General features: G+C 34.5%; 1 protein-coding gene across 1 annotated transcript in view; it reads right to left on the bottom strand.

The window, feature by feature from the left end:
• LOC124365612 overlaps positions 1 to 15,655 on the bottom strand; it is a 64,789-nt gene extending 49,134 nt beyond the window's left edge. The window contains exons 1-3 of the mRNA XM_046821606.1: positions 15,400 to 15,655; positions 8,152 to 8,270; positions 3,605 to 3,990 (exon numbers count right to left, since the gene is read on the bottom strand). Coding sequence (XP_046677562.1) covers positions 3,605 to 3,990; positions 8,152 to 8,270; positions 15,400 to 15,447 — 553 coding nt within the window. The 5' untranslated portion in view covers positions 15,448 to 15,655. The remainder of the gene's footprint in view (positions 1 to 3,604; positions 3,991 to 8,151; positions 8,271 to 15,399) is intronic.
• Positions 15,656 to 20,785: the final 5,130 nt, after the last annotated feature.

The raw sequence follows: 20,785 nt of genomic DNA, 5'->3' as shown, positions 1-20,785 counted from the left end.
TGATCTATTCTGGTCTAGTTTCATGAGACTACAGTACACTTTAATATGTCTGCCATAGTTAATTAAAAAGATAATAGGATTTAGGAAATTTGTGTGATCATATTACAAAATTTATAATACCGAGTTTGATGATTGAAATCTACCCCCCTCCTCAAGTGTAAAACAATTTAATACATAAAAATCGACTTCAAAAATAAAATGTGCGGCAAAGAATTGCCGTTAACAAAAGAATGTAGAATACCCACACCTATATTTACTAATAATATATCCCAGTGCCATCAGTCGGTTACTGTCTCCTCCTCTCACATTTCTAACCACCCCTTCCCATCATGCACCAGCCAGACCACATAGTAGCACACATTAATTGATTGTAATTAATGATTTAACATATTTTTACATAGAGGTTTTCTTATAAATTATAAAACATTTCTTCAATGATCTATTATAAGTTCTAAAGTTTGTATACTTGAAAATGGAAGTAAATAAGGAGTTAAAAAAATTACATTTAGTGTATTTAAGTACATAAGGTACTTCCAGTTTTCTTCTACCTTGCTGCCTATGGGAAAAATTGTCATTTAATTCATAAATAGGTAGATTGATTGTTTTGTCTGATTCAATGCAAAAGCACCGCCACACAAACAGATCAAATGTAAGTATTGTAAATATTTTAAAATTACTTCTTAGCAAGCAATTAATTTTTAAACCTCACATTGCTGGTCCAAAGCCCTCATGAGAAACGGCCTAATACATAAAAACAATTATTACACCTTCTTTTTGCAACCTTGGTGCTAGCTGGCCGAGCACGATCGATGAAACACCGACCTCGGCAGTTTGACGGTTTAAAGGATAGGCACCAGCTGCTGCAAATTAACAAAAAGTGTTCAATGACTTGTTAATTAACAAAAGGTGTTTAAAACGGTAGTATAAAAATTACACACCTAGTACAATGAATTTTAGAGCTTAATAACTTGATGAATGCAGAAATTTTTCATTATTATCGAAATAAAAAGTAGAAGTTATTGTTTTTAAACTATTTGGTTTATATGTCTACACTCAGAAATAAACAAGTTAAATTTAATATAATTTCTTTTATTGTAGCTTTGCTGGTTAGTTTGTTGTTAATGTCCGAATACGGATATCTATATCTTTTGATAGACAGTAAAAGGGCTGTAGGCAGCAGATTCCCTTTAGAACAAATTTATATACACAAACCTACCTACATAATGGCGAGCCACCCTCAGTCACACGACTTCATAATGGTATGACTTATGAGTAATATAACATAACTTTTATAGTTATTTTAATGTTCGTATGAAAAATTTGTATATATACGGTATATATAAAATTGTGTTTTTCTTTTTGGCCATTAGTTCAAAATGATACTTCAAATTGACAATTATTTTTGCCTTTACGACACAAAACACATACATGCAAACCATTTCGAAAGCTTTTTCTTTGTTTTATTGTTTTTTAACATTAAATATCTTACTTTGATGACAATGCTCGTTTCTTTTTTTTTACTCTCTTACATACATTCATATGTTCATAAATATATTTGTAAGAACTCTTTCTCTCTAGTTGAATTCCAAATGTTTAGCCGAAAGAGGCTTCAATAGCAACAGTAAATAAGTATTTAGTTGTTTAATGTCTCAGTTATTTATAATCTGATCATAACAAATGAGGCATTAAAGGTTTTGTCTTATTATTTATCCATAATAATTATTTAGATATCCAAGCATCAAGAGAGTTAATAATAAACAGTACTGAAATAATGACACATTAGTTGAACATCTAACGATTTACTACGAGGATTATCCAGAAAGTAACAGATGTATGGGACTAGCTTGGTAGTGGGTGGGGCTAGATCTGACATCTTGGAGAAAAAAAGATTCCTGCAATCAGTATGAAACAAGCTGTAGTAGCTATCCTACCTTTCCTACTGTGACTAGGTAAAATGTGCACTCCTATTGACAATCCCACCATTTGTGCAGTACATTTGGTGATTAGGCCAAAGCAATTGAAATCCATTGCCAATTTTGTGATATTTACAAGAATGGACTAATAAGTGAAAGCAGAGTGAGGCATTGGTGTATTGATTTTTTTTTAATGGTCGCACCATGCCTATCAGTCTGCACATCATGAAGCATTGTTTTTTGTTGATGAAAATCAATGAAAAACAATTGTGTGGAAATCGCCACTTCATGATCACTTAACCTTTAGGAACATTTTTTCACCAAATTCGACAAAGTTTAGTTCATGACATTTTTCAGGATAAGTTTGGCTAACACAAAGTTTGTGCCATAGAGGTTTCAAAAATCATTACAGAAGATTACAAAAAACAAAGGTTTGCTGTATTGCTGGTTTTTCTTCAACACTATGATAAACATGGTAATGAATTTCTTGATTGTACCGTCACTGGTAATGAAACATGGGTAAAGGATCTTAATTGTAAGATTAAAAGGCACATTTCTGCCGTAACAATTTCCATTTACTATTGGCCTCTGGTCAGTCATAGGTGGTTGGTCGGCAAATGCAGACCTATTGTGACCTGCATTCTGTATTTAGTGTTGTATTTTGTTTCTTATTAAGGGCATGCTTTAGAGTTAGTGAAGTTGACACTACATGGTGGTTGTGATTCCTGACTTATGCGTGTCACAACGCACTGGTGCAATTTGTTTATTTTAACCTAGTTTGTTAAAATACTTATGTATTAGGTTAGTTATTAACACGCTTTTATTATTTACCTGAAGAAGAGATAAGATTGCAGATCTCAAAATGTAGTGTTACTGATATTTTTTATCACTGAACGATGCCCTATGTCCGTAAAAATCCTATATCACAAAAGGCACACATGTATCCTCCCATAAAACCAAGAAAACTCCCTCAGCCACGAAGATTACGGCAACTTTTTCTGACAATAAGTGTGTGATTCTGGTTAATTCCTTAGAACGAAGCTCAAAAATTAATAAAGAAAGTAAAATATCGCAGAATATTGTAAAATTTTGCAAAAAAAAGCGTCCAATACAAAAAACTCCATTGGGGGAATACTGAGCTCAAATCTTTTAACACACAGCCATTCATACCAGGCAGCTCTTGGATGGGAGATGTTCAATCATCCTCCATACAGCCCACATTTAGTGCCAAATGACTACCACCTCTCTCGAATGAAGACTTGGCTCACAATACAGAACTTTCATTTTTACATGAAGCTTCAGGTCCGCATTAACCATTGGTTTTGATCAGTTTGAGGATTTCCTTAAAGTTTGAATTGAAAAACTTGTGAATTGAAGAACTCTGTCAGATCTAGATCTCCTACCACCAACCTAACTTATCCAGATATCTTCAACCTGGAAGCAAGTGAAAAGGTCCTTCAAGTACTAACTTCAATGAGGGGTTTCCACAGCTTCTTGTCATAAGTGAAAAAAATCATAAGTGCCTAAATTTGAATGGGGTTTATGTTGAAACCCCTAAGAATAGGATATATGTTTCAAATGTATACAATAAAAGGTTTTTTTTACTATGTTAATTTTTTATTTTGAAACTTCTCTTACTTTCTAAAGAGTCCTCGTATGATTATTTACTTTTTTGAAAACCATATACAAACCTTCCTCATCAAAGGACTCAGCCACACTCTTGCAGTCATGGCAATTGTGGAGCGAGGGCAGTGTGGTGACAGTAATGAAAAATCTGCGGCTTTCTACATCCCCATCTTCCTGGTCATCATAACCATCGTTGCTGTACCCGTATATGATAAGTTTGTCATTGACTTTGGGCCACTGTGCAATGGCCACTGTCAAAGGAGTCTCCACATCCTGGTTGTCAAACAGCTGCACCTCAGCCACTTTGGATGCTGCTGCACCTGGGCGAAACGCCCACCAGTGGAGTCGGTACTTGTACATTAGCTTCCCTGACAGGCCTAAACGCAAGTCCGTTGCATACGAGTAAGTGATGAGGAACTGCCCACACCGAGTAGTACCCACCAGTATGTGGCTGCAATAGAGAAAGTATTAAAAATTATTTTGTAATACTTGCAAAACAACCATATTACTATAAAATACAATCCAAATTTCGATCAAACCTGAAATATTTTTAATATATACAAGCTCAAAAATTATAGAAATAATTAAGTTACAATAAATTGAATAAAATAACAGAAAAATTCCGGCAATTGGAATGATTAAAATCTATATGTTGACATAATAAACATAAAACAGAAGCCTGTTTATTGAAGTGTTAAACAGCTAACGGCAACGCTATTGTGTGGTACAGAAGTAAACATCCTTGTCAAATGATTCACTCCATGCTCACCATGTTTTGTGGTTTATGCTATAGATAATAGCTTATTTAAACAATAATTTTATTGTATTTCAACTAGTCCAAATACAAATAGTGTAGTTGTGTTTTGCTACACATAACAATAAGAAGTGTTGTAAAAATAAATTTCTGCTTTGTGTAAAATAATATTTAAATGAACAAGACTAAATTACAACTACTGTAGTATAACTGAAATGATTAAAAAGTAGTCATAATACCATTTCATCCCTTTCCAATCGTGTCTGTTTGACCTATTTGCCACCTAAGCTTGTATTTATTTTAGCACATTTTCACTGAAAACCAAATTTTAACTAAATTAGTTGTTATAGAAGTATTACATTTGATAATAATATATTGTCTTTTTAATTTATTCTTTCAAGCTATAGAAAATGAGACCAGCCTTTTCTGGTGCTGTCTAACAAAGGTGGGGATGAAATGTGTATTCTTGGTTTTAAGAAGAGCAAAGATAGATTAACAATATTGCTGTGTTCTAATTCAACTGGTGATCATAAACTGAAACCTTTTGTGATAGGAAAATCAAAGAGTTCTAGGGTCTTAAGGGGCGTTAAAACATTTCCTGGAAGTTATGCTGCACAATCAAGTGCGTGGACGAATCAAGAGCAGTTTAAAAAATGGTTCTTTAAAGACTTTGTGCCAGCTATTAAAAGTAACTTCCAAAAACTAAAAATGCCTGAAGACAGTAAGGCCATTTTGTTTTTAGACAACTGCAGGGCACATCCAGACAGGGCAGAGTTAGTAGCTGGTAACATTAAAATAGTCTACCACTTGCCTCCAAATGTGACGTTCTTGCTACAGTCTATGGATCAAGATTTGATCCAGAATTTCAAATCTCAGTACAGAAGCTATTTTGTACAAAATTTACTGACCTCAGAATGCGATGTGATCAATTTTTGAGGACAGTTTTCGATTAGGGACGCAATCTTTGCTACCGCTTTAGCTTGGAGTGAGATAAAAGAAGAAACATGGAAAAAGTCATGGTATAAATTTAGGCCGTAGATAATGGACGGCGTTACTGAAAAGTCTGAAACTGAGACATTTTATGATGACATTGATGATGTTATACGTGACTTGCCATTAGAGAACCCTATAATTCAGTTAAATAGAGAAGATATAAGAGAGTGCTTAGACGTAGATTTTTATGAGCCTAAAGTGGAAATTTTGGCAGATGAGGCCATAAATAAGAGCGTTATTAATCCAACAGCTCCTAAAGATCTTGACTCAGAAGAAGATGACGTGGACGAGTCAAATAGTATCACTTGGAATCAAGCTGCTAATGATTTAAACATGTTCATTAGGTTTTCAGAAAGCAATAACTCCTACAATGCTGCTGAAATTATGAAACTGCACATTATACAATGACTTTATAAAAAGAAGAAAGATTAAAAAGAAACTGATCAAAACTGATATTCAATATTTGTTCAAGTTAAATGTTATCTAAAAAAACAATTCTATCGACTTGAATCAACCCTCTTTCTCAAATTCAAAAATATAACTTTTGTCGCTCTTTAGTTCATACTCTCACTATGTATTTAATTGTAAATTGGTAGTCCCCTTTGTGCACGGTACATACATTCGAACTAAATGCAACTTATAACAATGCCGTTTTATTGCAGGCCTATATAAACCGCTGTAAGAAAACAGCAACCTGCCTATATAAATTTACTATACATTGCATATATATTGTATTCCACATAAAATTAAACATCACTACTAGTTTTCAGAAGATACAAAACACTGTACAACAATCATTTAAAAACTTTATTTTAATGGGTCCAAACTAACTAAGTAAGTGAATACCTGTAAGAAAAATGAAAACATAATCTAAATTAAAAAATTAAATAAATGATAATCCTAAATTAAAATTCGTATCAATTCCATTGAGTCTAGGTATGGTAGGTGAATTTCACAGTTAATGTGCTCAGCACAGGTTTGTGATGGAATGACGGCTCTAAACAACTGACGTCTTGCCAATGCCTTCTGAGATAGGTAAGCAGTGTCTGGAAAGGCTGGGAGTGGCAGTACGTTACGGGGCTGTGATGAACCGGGATGAACACGTCCTCAACCTTGTTACGTCTAATTGTTGTGATGCGTAGACTACGCACTGTATACAGTATAGACCATTTAAAAGAATAGTTCTCATAGATCTTCATAACAAGGACTACCTAGGTTATATTTGAGAACATTATAAAATGAGAACATGTTTTACTGTGATTGTTTATTTATTATGTGTAGATTATTTCTCTAGATATATATCCAGTAATCCAGCATATTTGATTATTCAGCATGTCTCAAGTCCTAACTGTGCCAGACTAATGGAAGTTTACTGTATATATGAGTTAACAAGGCTTGACCAAAACTACCAATACACAAAAAGCTTTAGAAACCATCATGACTGAAGCTTAAACAACCAAAAACCATTGACAACATGACTACAGTGATTAATATAGATTTCTTATCACAAGCTGGCAACTTATTGACAATTTGGTGCAATATATTTTTTTTCCTTCTTAACTATTTTTAAAGCTTCTCTTATTATACTTGAACAAAATATTATTTAAAAAAAACCTTTATCAATATGTGGCACAATCAACTTTCACAATTTGCTAAGGTAAAAGCTTTACTGATCTGTTTGTATTTTACCCATTCTCCTGTAATTTTTGGAATTGTCTTCTCTTCTCTGGTTTCCCGCTATTATTATCTGATATATAGATCACTCCGAACTTCTGGGCTGGATGATTATGAGATTGGGTGTTCAGATCTATTGGTGTGTAATGATTTCCTATATATCTAATGTTCTTAGAATTAATATAAGCTGTCTTAATGTGAGTCCATACCATCATCTACATAGCGAACCCATTAATTTGGTTTCTTTTAAGCTTCTTCAAGTGCGATCTTCTCATAGTTTTCATATACAGTATATGTTTGCTTTTACAGATGATAATGGTGATCCCTATTGATGCCACATCAGTTTGCTCATAAAAATTATGGTCAATAAAAGGAAGCAAGTTGATCGATGGTATATTTCTGCTATTTCCTTAATTTTCTTAATTATTTGAATTGTTTCTACAACTGTTATTAATTTGAATTATTTTTTGAAAAGTGATTTAACATAAAAACTGAAAAATATGTTATGTGAATTGGAAAACTTAAGATATTAGTGATGATGAGGAGCTTCGAAATGTATCACGTCAGATCTACTAAATTCTCAGTTGGAAGAGTTCTATACATTGGGTATTTTTTGAAATGATAAAAACAAAATGAAAAATGCTTAACTGTATAAGATAAACTATGTATAAAATAAAAATTATGAGTAGTTTAGTTTCTTTTTCAAAACAAGGGTTACTTTCTTGACGATCCTAGTAAAAGTTTTGGAACAGAAACAAATAAGTAGTGATTTGCACACTAGGGAACAGTTGATAGAGAAAAAAGAAGGCAGACACCAATTCTCAAAACATTGTGTTTTTGTTACACATAAGGATAGCTCAAAATTATAATTCTGTTTATGCTTTACCATTATTTGTGTATAAACCAGACTATAGGAAAAAGATTATCAGCCTAATATTCCAGTGCATTTGCTTATGACAATCATAAGACAAATTCACTGTTGGACTTATACATGAGAATTAGAAAATTCATAGTAAGAGATGTCTAAAATTAAGAACATTTGTTCAAGTGGTCTTGTGATAAAACCAATTGTAAAGCCCTTATTTTCACTCTTAAATAACTATGACTCATAGACTTTGGTTTCATAAGGTTTTAAAAGAAAATTGTAATGCTCCATAGGAGCCTATACTAAAAAAAGCTGGCAATACTTACTTTCCCATGTGTTGGATAACATCCTTGAGGTAAAACATTAATCGGTCAGGAATTGAATTAAACAGCTTGACTGCTTTATTATGCCCATAGTACTGTCCCCTAACAAAAGAACCATGGATCTGAAACATAAAAAATCCTCCAGGTATTACAAATATTACTTCTAGATTAGCTTTATTGTAACCACATTATTGTTCTCTAATAGCTCGATCATGAATCTGATGGCCTATATAAAACCTGCTACTAGTACTACAGTATTATTCAGCTTGTTACCTGTTATTAGCTTGATAGTGGTCACAATACCTGTTATCCAACAATTGGAGTCAAATTGGTGTGTTCAAAAAGTATCGTGAATTTTGTGTATTTTCAAAAATTATTTATTTATTCGTGAATATCTATTTTTTCCCCTTCAAAGTAATCCCCCTGGGATATTACACTTGTACCAACGTTTTTTCCAATCTTCGAAGCACTTCAAAAAATCATTTGTTTATATCTTGTTCAGCTCCTCCTTCGATCTCGTCTCTATCTCGTTAATCGTGGCGTAGCGTCGTCTTTTCATGGGCCTCTTTAGTTTCGGGAACAAGAAAAAGTCACAGGGGGCCAGATCTGGGGAATACGGTAGCTGCGGTATCATTAGTGTGTTGTTTTTGGCCAAGAAGTCGCGTACAAGCAGCGATGTGTGAGCTGGGACGTTATCGTGGTGCAAAAGCCAATTTTTGTTTTTCCACAAATTTGGGCGTTTCTGGCGGATTGCTTCGCGCAAATTGCGCATAACTTGCAGGTAATATTCCTTATTCACCGTTCTACCTTGTGGCAAGAACTCATGATGCACCACGCCCCTGCAATTGAAGAAAACTGTAAGCAAAACTTTCACATTCAACCGAACTTGGCGTGCTTTTTTCGGTCTTGGTTCGTGCGGCAGCTTCCATTGAGATGATTGAGCTTTGGTTTCCACGTCATAACCATAAATCCACGATTCGTCACCAGTTATGACCCTCTGGAGCTAATTCGGGTCGTCGCGGACAGATTACAACATCTCATAAGCAATGTTCATGCGATGCTGTTTTTGATCGAAATTGAGCAATTTTGGTACGAATTTTGCGGCGACCCGTCTCATGCCCAAATTATCGATTAAAATCGAATGGCATGAGCCAATCAATATACCTAGGTCCTCAGCAATTTCTATAACAGTGATTCGACGATTGGTCAATACCATTTTCTTCACTTCATCAATTTTTTCGTCTGTTATTGAAGTGCTCGGGCGTCCGGCACGCTCTTCGTCGTTCACATCTTCTTGGGTTTCTGAAAACATTTTGTACCACCGATAAACGTTGGTTTTGTCCAAATTAGCTTCTCTGTATGCCACAGTCAACATTCGGAATGCATCCACACACTTAATTTAGTTTTTCACACAAAATTTGATGCAGGTTCTTTGTTCCATTTTTTTGAATAGGTAAACATCAAAGACGAACCAAAACACGTGCAAGCAAAGCAGCTGTCAAGAATTAACTGAACATTCAAAATGGCCGAAATTGTCAACATAAGTAAGAGACATATGTACCAACATAACGCCACAAAAAAAAAAAAAAATCGAAATTCGAATATACGTAACCAGCGAAAATTCAAAATTCACAATAATTTTTGAACACACCTCGTACATAAAACCTATGAGTAACCAGTACTTATAATCAGCCGTGATCTCACTTCCCATGCAATACCAAAACAACTAGTGTCAAATACAGGGTCAGTCCGAGAGGAATACTTGGACCATACAAAGTGTTGATTTGGTGCACCCCCTCCATAATTGCACATTAGTGTAACTATCAATGAAACAATCCAAACTTTTGAGTTAGAATAAAATAATTTTACAATCCATTTTTTAACTATCAAAACGTATGAAATTTCCCACCAACTCCTTCAATAAAGTTTTTAAACTAGAAAATGACCTTCTAATAATGGTCATTTGGATATAAAATGACCGATCAATTTGGGTATAACATTTCTTATAAAAGGTAGGAAATTACAACAATATTTTTAGAGAATATTTTTGCAATATATAATGTGGTAAAAATCTGGTTTGTGTAAGTATTTATGATAATCAGGATAGTTGCACTTATATAGAAACACAAATAAAAGTATCAATATACAGAACAACCTTGTTTATCACGAATAATTGTTAATAAATTAAAAAAAAACTGGATAAATTGGAAATACGGTAAAAACACAATAATTTAATAAAGAATTTATGGTTAAAAATATAATAGTAACAAGAGGCAATTTATTTTTTTTTACAGAGATTAATTATAGAGAAAATAAAAACAATAACTAATAAAAAGAAATGTTATTTACAGTTTCATAAAAACCTTTGTCAATCTTCTGCTAACAAAGTGATAAACCACTTTGCACTCAAAATAAACCATCAACCAGTCTAGCTAAGACACGGGTTCGAAACGAGTCAATATCTTCCAGATTCTTTGATATCAGAATAGTATTTACTGACTTCTGTTAGTATTAAAGAATAAACTGCTGACAATTTTTATAGTGTTATCACATCAATGCTATTGTCGATCTGGAGCCCACTTTCAAATATCAAGCTCATAGCCCTATTACAACATTGTTACAATGAATGCATTATTGTGAATGCCGAGACATTTGTTAACAAACAGATAAATTACATTGGAAATTTTAAAAAGTATTAATTCTTATAATAAATTTATTATAAAACCGATCTGAATAAATGAGGTAAGGATAAATAAAGTTGTACAGCATTGATGTTATTAAAATGCATTATAACCTAATACATTCTGTCTATGGTTTTCTATTTATAATACGTGTTTCTGAACAAGATCAAGTATGCAACATGAAGTAATACCAATAGTAGGAGATAGAAATGATATGTTCTTATCTATATCATTTATTAAAAAAAAAACCATAAACAAATCCATGTTCATGTAGTACAGAGAGTAAGTTCACCTACAACCATCATTATTGTGGGTGAAGAACCTTACTCAAGACCTCTTTTTGACAATGAGCAATACCAAACTTTACTGTCTAAGAACTGCACCTGAACTTTTATTTCATATACAGAAACTAAAAGAGAAACTGCGACTCTCTGGAAATAAGAGAAGAAAGTGCGACTTATGAGTGTTTTGAGACAAGAAGTTTGCCAATTTATTGTTTGGTTGTGATGTTGCTCAGGTCATTTTATTGTTTAAATATTTTCATATCACTAACCGCAAATGTCGAGATTCTGGGGTGCAAGGGTAATCTGATAGGTTTAGTCTACTGTGGGAGAAGACTGTTGATGAGCCTCATTCCTTAAGTATCAGAGGTTCTTGCTAGCCTCAACAAGGGGTGTGCCACTCCCTGCCTGCTTTGACTGGAGAGGCTGGTTCAGAGCTGGCCTCCCCTTCTGCCAGGGGGACATGATTTTGAGATTAGTGCCCTAATTCTTCCTCATGGATCTCGATAGGAGGCGGTCCCTACCCCCTAATCTTACCCATCCTGAATATCCTGTCACACCGGAAGCAGTGCTAAGGTTCCTATAGAACTAAGTGAAATTTATAAGCTTTTTATCCTAAAAGAACAAAAAAAAGCCTCAAGGGCCTTTTGTGTACCCCAGAAGTATACCATGAGACCAACCAGTCTACGTTTTCAGCAGTTCTACAAACAACCAAAAACAACCGTTCAGGTCCTCCTGGGGAAATCCACCACCCTTGTCCAGACCCTTGTCTACCAAAGATGGTCATAGTACTCCCTTGTTATTGCAGGACAGTCAAAGAGCAGGTATTCAGCAATTATCTCCTGTTTTTCACACATTATACAGAGCGGATCCTCAGGAAGAATACCTATGAGCTGTGAAGATGCTTCCTCAGGTGACCATGTCCGGTAATCAGTTCCATAAGCCGAGAAGATACCAATCTACTTAAGGAGAGAAGGTTATACTCCACTCTGGGAGAAAGCAACTGTAGGACCATTCTGCTTATCCTCACACCAGATGCAGCATCCACCTTCTGTCATGTTCAGCGTGAACCCATTTCGAGACAGCCCCAAAGAATTCACACCTAAAAATACCACAGAAAAGTTGAGGTCCCATCATGTTGGACGCTGAGCCCAAGTTGGCTAGGGCACCAGCTCTTTCGTTCCCAGAGTTCCCCTCATGACTAGGAAACCAGTCATCAGTCACATTGTTCATTCTGCCAAGGGAAGAAACGACTTATAGTAAGTCCAGACAAGTATGGAGTTGAACACACAATAGTCCAACACCTTTAATGCTACCTGGCTATCTGTGAAAATTTTAATTGTCTTACTCCTGTACCGCAAACAAAGATCCTCACGAGTACATTTCATAATGGCTGTAACTTCTGTCTGAGAGACTGTGGGATAAGGACCCAAAGGGACCACCACCTCCCTACATGGTCTGAATACCACGATTCCGGCGCTTATGCAAATGTCTGTTTTAGAACCATCCATAAACCATTCAAGCTCCGCTGGTGGAAGAGGTTTCTTTCCCTTTGACCAAGCTTCCCTAGAAGATATATACCAATTCTAAAGGTTTTGTCGAACAAAAACCTTTGTGGTATCTGATCAGAGATCATGTGCAGAATATTCCCCTGAATCAAGAGCTAATTCTACAGTGCCCCCTCTTGCAGCCCGAGGCCGATCAAAGCTCTCACCTGCTGGAGACAGTAGGCACTCCTTCTGGCCATAGTCCGAATGACAATGTCAAGTGGGGAGAGGTTGCAACAACAGTCTAGAGCCATGCGTGGCACACTTGGAAAAGCCCCAATGATAGCTAAATAAACCATTCTTTGGATGCTAGCCAGACTAAATACCGCCTTGGCCTCCGTTTTTTGGCCACCAGATGACAGCCCCAAACATTATTGCAGGTTTAACCATGGAGACAAGAGCCAATATAAAAGCCTCGGCTTAAGTTCCTAAGACCTATCTATCACTTGTCTGCATTGCATCAGACTATCTCCATCTGGCTACCCTTTCCAGATGGAGTCCACAGTTCAGGACCCTATCAAGGGTGACTCGCAGGTACATGACCTCAGACTTTAACTCGATGGAAGAGCCTCTCAATAAGAATTGACCAATACTCTCCAACTGACGCCTTCTTGTAAAAGCAACCACGGCAGCCTAGTTAAAGTAAAAGTATGCCACACCACGTATCACGTAACAGGCTTTGCTAAGATTGCAAGTAACATTTTCAACCGATGATTTATTTCATTCTCGAGAAGTGCTGCTGTCAAATAAACAGACATTACACAGAAAACACATTTTTACATCTTCCTGGTAGACAAAAGAAAATTGTGTCAACCTAGTGAATGACAGGCTTCAATGATGCTCAGCCAAATTCTATGGTTAGACATCCACCATCATAGAACTCATTCTTATCTATGTAGAAATTAGGTTTCATGCAACATTTAAAACCTACAGATGATTAGTGTATTAAATAATAATAGTTCTGGTAAGGTAGAGAGGGTATTATAATGCAAGTGCATGCTGATATCAAATCTTGTCACAAACTTTTAACATTGAATTACACCCTAATATTTTTTTCTTTTTACTACAGTATATGAATAATCTACATGTGATGAAAGGTCACATGTTAAAATCTTATATACTTGTACTCAGCTTGTTTACAAATTTATTTATTTTGCTATTTTCTTGTTGCCATCATGGTTACCTATAGAACCAATGTAAAAACATTTGCTAACATTCTGCTAAATTCAGTTTGTGATATACCACCATCGAACTCAGTGCTACTAATTTATAAGTGGAGCTTCATGCAACATTTCAAATCTATAGGTCGGTTAGTTTTCGAGATATCATGGGACGGACAAACAGAAATACAAATTTTCAAGCCCCACAAGTGATAGGCTTCACCAACAATCAGACAAAATAACATAGAGGGCGATTTTTAATCCTAAAAGTTTCAAATTAAAACTATACAATTTCCCTACAGAGCCATTACATATGTACCCTATAATACTATAACACTTTTTTAGAAATATTAAATTTTAGTTTTAAAATTGAAAAAATATCAAAGGAATAAAAAACCACTAATTTCAATGTTTCATGTGGTAGAGCATATTTTATATATCAAAAACAAAACAGAATTTCATGTTTATCTTTGTCATGGTTATTAGATCTGTACTGACATAATTATGCAGTTTTTAACTATCAGACAGCAAAAAAAGCTTTGAATCAATTCAACCTTAATTGGTCAGTAAAGACTTTTAAGTTTAATGGTTTAATGTTTTAAAGTCAACATTGAAGTATTAGTTAACTAGACTAGGCTATTTTTCAACTTGTATCTGATAAGACCTAACTATGGATACCATTTATTCTAAATTTAATTTACGAGGTATTAATACTAAGTCTGTGGTACAAGTACAATTAAAGTAAAATATTGTTTAAATATAAAATGAGTAAAAACTCAGATTTCCCTCGGCTCTGTTCTCACAATGATGGATTCAATATTATAAGCGGCCACCATGACAATCCAATCAGTGAACCACATTATCAATAAGAAATACCTAACTATCAAATACAAAACTACTACCCTAGTTATTTACAATTTATTAAGTTAAGTACAGTAGTTTTTAAAATATGACAACAATATTGTTTAAAATTAATTCAACCAAAGTAAAATCATTTAGTGGTATATGTACAGTAGCCAAAACTAATATAGCAATGAATTTAGTTATATGTCACAAGCTGTCAGACACGTTTATCCTACAAATTAAATTGTACACCGCTTTGATTTGTTTCATTTAATACATACACAAATAGTAGTTTTCAACTGAACATTCAATTATTACATTTTATATATAAAAACATAGTGAACTACACCATAACATGAAATAGGTAACTTATAATGAAATTCGTTTCGTAATTTTGGTTTACCTATTACTGTTGGGTAAATAGGAATGTGATGGTTGCTTATCATACTGCACCATAGATTATGTTATAAATATTGATAATATTTACTATATAATAAATATAGCACTACAATAAATAATAGACAAATTAGGGTGAATAAATGCAAGAATTAACAAATTTAGGGCTAATAATGATCTCAATAGAGAGCTTTAATTTAAAACAAAGGAGTTTAGAAGTCAATTAAAGTTGTTTTGCTCGATGTAAACATTCTTTCAATATTGGTTATTACAAAATGTTAACTATTTAATTCCATTCACCATTTTCTATTCTAAATAAATTAAAATATGTACATAAACTTACCTCTCTAGAATATAATTTTTGAAGCAGATGCTGTTTTGTGCGTTGCATAGTAATTTTATAGCGATATAGTTATAAACGAAATAGTCTAATACACCTACTCAACGACAAAACTAATTAATTTGTTTACATTTCATTGTAAATAAGTCTTTATTTCATTAAATCTTTTTATATAAAATGAAACAAGACAAGACAACACCAACACCAGCAATCACATAATTACAATAAAAAATAATTTACTGAAACAAGAATTCCACAGTCAAATGAATTACTAACATGTGAAATAGACACAAAAACACCAAACAATATTTAACTGTTGAGGAGTATCACGGAGTCTTAGGGGGGGTATGACATCATGTAGTTCTCATTTCATCTCACACTTGCCTGTGTTTCTAACACACAAAAATCATTTGTTTTTCACAATATTAACCCCCGTAAAAACCGTACATACACAATACCTATTTTATTCGTATTAGACTACAACGTTACGTTAAGAATGTTAAAATTTACAATAATATTGATTGACTCAATTATTAAGAAGTAGAAAATTAAAATACATATAATGAGCTATGTTAATATATTTATTGTAGTGTAACTAAGAAATTAATTTTCCGACTAGTTCATACCTATAGTGAATGTAATTTTAAAAAATACCTATGTAATATTGATGTGCAATTTCTCATTTAACATGTATTTAGTGTATCTAAAAATTAATACTATTAATATTCTGTATGATTCAAAAGTAATTCCTAAATATTAGAGAATGCTCTTGATATTAAAAACAACTTAATTAACAAAATTAATTGTATTGCTCTCTAGTATTATCAACAGTGTTAATACGACGGTAGAAGAAACGTAAGCAATAATCTTAGTAAGATTTCATATTTACTAATTATTTTTACCCCATATTGAATTGTAAAATGTTCAAATAGATTAAACCTTTATCGTTGGGTATGCAAGTTTAGTTAAAGCCTATAATATAGAGTATAATGAATATTTCCCCATCCTAATGTATGCAATTTAACCGGAAATATACGGGTATTGTATTTAAATATGAGTATTAAGAATGTCAGTGTCTCAAACTCTCTAAAGTCATTTATAATTATTATATACAGACGAAACCATCTCCTTCTTTCTCGCGAAAAAAAAAAATAATGGTCACTAGGCTTACTAATTTCTCTTTGGTGATAGCAAAAATCTTCATATCAAGGCATGAGTAATAATTTAACAAATGGGTTTTCAGATCTGGAGTTGAAAATCTCAGCATATCCCTTTTGTGAGATTGCAGCTATGAAAATTTGTATGACCATCCTTAGAAGTTTTTGTGTTTTGAGAGTCTACATGTAACAAACTGCCTACATACACAAGACAGGCCCACGACCATGCGAATGCCCTGGAGATATTTCCAACAACAAATAAACGAACCTTAATTTTTTGAGATCTAAATATAGACGACCTCAAATATTGAACTGGAAAGAAATTACTGAACGAACTACTAGCTTCTTTCAATATGAAAAATATTCATCTTCTACCAGAGTGACTTCTACGTCGGTTATATCAATCGATGCAGTGTACACTAATTTAAGCCCAGACCATCCAAAAGTGCGTGTTTCGCAAACTGAAATATTGGATCATCCCAGACAGTTTAGCTCACTATGTGTGCCGGCTCCTGCCAATCGTCCTATAAACTCTACCCACAGAAAAACGAACTTACAAACGTTACCCATCTAAGAAAATTGTTGCCAGAACAATGTCATGAATGGTACTGATAATGCCAACGAGACATGAGCTTTAATCTTAATCTCTAACCACATATGCCCTTCCAAACAATCAAGATGAAATTTTTTTAAAGGGGAGTATTCTGTAATGAGGAAGGTACAAGATTAAGAGTTTTTTAACGGACAAACTTAGAGCGAATGCCTGCAAGAAATCGTACGTCCTGAAGCTAAGGTATCTTGCACGTTCAGCATGAATCACACCATGACTGCTGACAATAATAGTAAGGCCATCTACGACATAATAAAGAGCGAATGGAACTCGAATGAGGCCCCATAAACTCAAATAAAGCATTTGGTCATGGAGGACAAGGAATTGAAGAACTCCAAGGCCATTGCGCATCACTTCAATCAGTTTTATATGGTTGTGAAACCCTAAAATCACCAGAAAACTATACATTTATGGTTGGTTAGATGGTAGTGAATTGTGCATCTATTCACTACCATCGCGGAAGAAACACTCCGCACAGTTGTAGGTTCTACGAAAGCATCATAATCTGCACTACCTTACAACCAAGTGTATAATAAAAATTCTAGACTTTTGAGTTTAGACCTACTGACTGTTTGGAACTGGCTAAAATCATAGATTCTGTGAAAGCTAAATCATCAGCAGGACGGGATGAAATCTCTTAGAAAATAGTTAAGATCTGTTAAGAAGGACTTACTAGTTCCACTCATGCACGTTTCCAAATTGTAATCATATCTAAGATCATTTCTTACATGCCTGAAAACAGCTAAGGCCATGCTACTTGTACAAGCGCGGAAAGACGAATGACAAAGATTATCGCCCCATTTCCTTGATCCTCACCTTATCCAAAATCATCGAAACGGGGTTATTGGCATGACTCTTCCAGCATCTAAACACAAGTAACCTATACTTACCAAGAGCCAACATGGGTTTGTAAATGAGAAGTCGGCTTTGACGGGACTGGTGGAGCTGGTGGAGGAAATCGTAGATTAAGAAGTAAAAATGTCACCGGAATCTTTATGGACCTAAGCAAAGCGTTCGATTTCTTGGGTATTGAACTTATTCTTACAAACTTGAATTCCCAGGGCTACTGTGGTAGGGCATACCATTGGTTATTCAGCTACATAGAGGACGTCTTAGATAAAATCACTAATGCCAACAAAGGAGAAATATACAGAGTTTGATCCTCTTCGAAAATAACGTGGTCTTCAGTGGAGAAAAACACTGCAGCTTGTGTTTGGGAACAAGAAAAAAGGTATTGATGGTTTACCAAATCTCCAGACCATGGACATCATCAAGCATTTGAGAGTTATCATTCACACTAATATTCTTAGCAAAACCAAGTCGAAATTCTCCGCGTGAAGTTGAGCAGCGCTTTATTCGCCTTTATTCGTGCAATGGAGCCAACAAGAATGGTTTTTTACGCCATCTTCCAGAACCATATGAACTATAAGGCATCACCTTGAGGAGTGGCTCGTCATGCACCAAACTATAAAGAATGCTGCCTTTTCAATAGAAGGCGATGCAACTTATGACTGGCCTAGGAAGGCGAGACAATCACCCTAAACTTATTGCGCACCTCAAGTTCCGCTAGTAGGGGCCTATCATCCTCTATACCTTCAACGAGATCTGAGTCTATGCCCAATGCTGACGTCGAATTCATCACTTGGCTGTGAGGATTAAATACGGTTCTTCTCCTAACCTTAAGTCTCTTACAACCCAAAATAATGTGTTTAGCAGTCTCTTCCGGCTGATTACATGATCTACTTCTAGTATTTTCAGTAAAGAGTTCTAATGTGTCCCAGGTGTTTCTTAAATTGGCCGTTTTATTAATGAAAATGACCATTTTCAAAAGGCATTTGTTTAGCTTATCAACCAGTTCACAAACCGAATGTTAGTGCCTATAATATATTTCTTGCCAAATGATTGCCCAGAGAAACTCTGCCACCAGCAAGAGTTTACCTCGAACCATTTCCTAATATTTTGGCAAGCAGTTGACTTTTTCATACCACAAGCCAGTTCAGGTCCAGGAAAAGTGTTCTTTGAATAATTTCTCATTAATTCGTCAGCAACTTCTTTGCCCCATAAACATACATGTCCAGGAACCCATCTGAGATATACTGAATTATAACTGGCTAGAATGGATTAAGTATGAAAGCCATTCCCAGACCAGCCTTCAAGTCAAACACTGTCGAGTTGAGGGCTGTAAGAGCGGCCTGATAGTATCACTATCCATTGATCGATAAAATTCATAGTCAATCCTACATTATCGCAAACTATAACAGCGTATATTTCAGCCTGAAAGAATATACAATGCTCTATCAGACTTTCGCCGACAGCTGTTCTGGGGAATGATATCCACACCCTATCCAACTCCATCAGGGAACATATACCAGACTATAGATTACCTTTATCTACCTTTTATTTCCCCCTTCCTTCTCCAATCCTCCGGGGATAGGATGATTACGACAAAGGGTTTGCTAAATACAGACTATTTTACCATAATATCATATGTAATATTGTATCGGATACCGCTACTAATCAATCTTGCCCCCCCTTGCTGTATCTTGCATTCGAAGCGGACTCATATGCTTCCGTCATGACCTGTAAGTCTAATGATAGAAGCCCTAAAACAACTTCAAGTGCGGCTGTAGGGATACTTCTGAAAGCTTTTGATGTTAATGAGCAATCCAGTCTTTATAAACTGATACGATTGACTTGACTGTGACTTGCCCTTTTCCCTCAAACTTACAATATTTTTTCATTATTTTTCTAAGAAATGTGGATTGGAAACAATGAATTATTTTTAGATTTCATTAAGACTTAGGGTCCCTAGTTGAATCATATAAGTTTAGACAAGTTTCAAAATAATTTTGTATAGTAACAACGTATTGTGAGAATAGAAACGTGGTTTTCATAAAAGCAATACATTATCTTGTATTTATGTGCAGTCGTCTGTTCCAAATATGAGTTATATTGTAGATGGAGCTTATATTGGTACTGATAACTTACTTACATTAAAACATAAAACCAATATTTAACACTTTTATTATTTTGTGAAAAAATATGAGTTAGCCTGAGATGATGTTTAACTATGTTTTCATAATAATTAGAGTTTTCTTAACGGTTCACAATTATTTTTCATGTTCAAGTTTTAAGCAATTAAAAGCCTAACGTATCGTTATAATTTGTCTTTATTTTGCCACACAGCCAGGTTGGGCCACCTCGCCTATAGAAGTAGGTTCCTAAATATTTGGTACCAATGTGTTCGTTTAGCTGAATTTTGTGAAAGAAATTGTGTAAACATTATTCCACGTTAAGATTAAATGTAAAATGCACAGATTTATTTTCATTTACATTTGTTCTCCAGCGTTTGCGCCAATCATATAACAATGTCACAGTGAAGAATACAATTTCGTCTTCATAAGACGCAGCTGAAGTTGCTTAGTTTGTTAGCATTTCTGTTGTGAAGAATGTGTACAGCAAATGGCACAATACAATTTCATGTGGATCTTAATATTCAATCACCTCATTCTTGAGTAAAACACTTGACATGTGAGTATCTTTCAGATAGATATACTTTAATAACATTATAGAAAGTATGAAATTAAAGCGGTTATCTTCAGCTAAAGATTAGACTTTGATT

This window comes from Homalodisca vitripennis, chromosome 1, assembly GCF_021130785.1.
Source record: "Homalodisca vitripennis isolate AUS2020 chromosome 1, UT_GWSS_2.1, whole genome shotgun sequence".
NCBI lineage: Eukaryota > Metazoa > Arthropoda > Insecta > Hemiptera > Cicadellidae > Homalodisca > Homalodisca vitripennis.
Note: the sequence above shows the minus strand (reverse complement) of the source record. Positions and strands in the feature narration are given on the sequence as shown.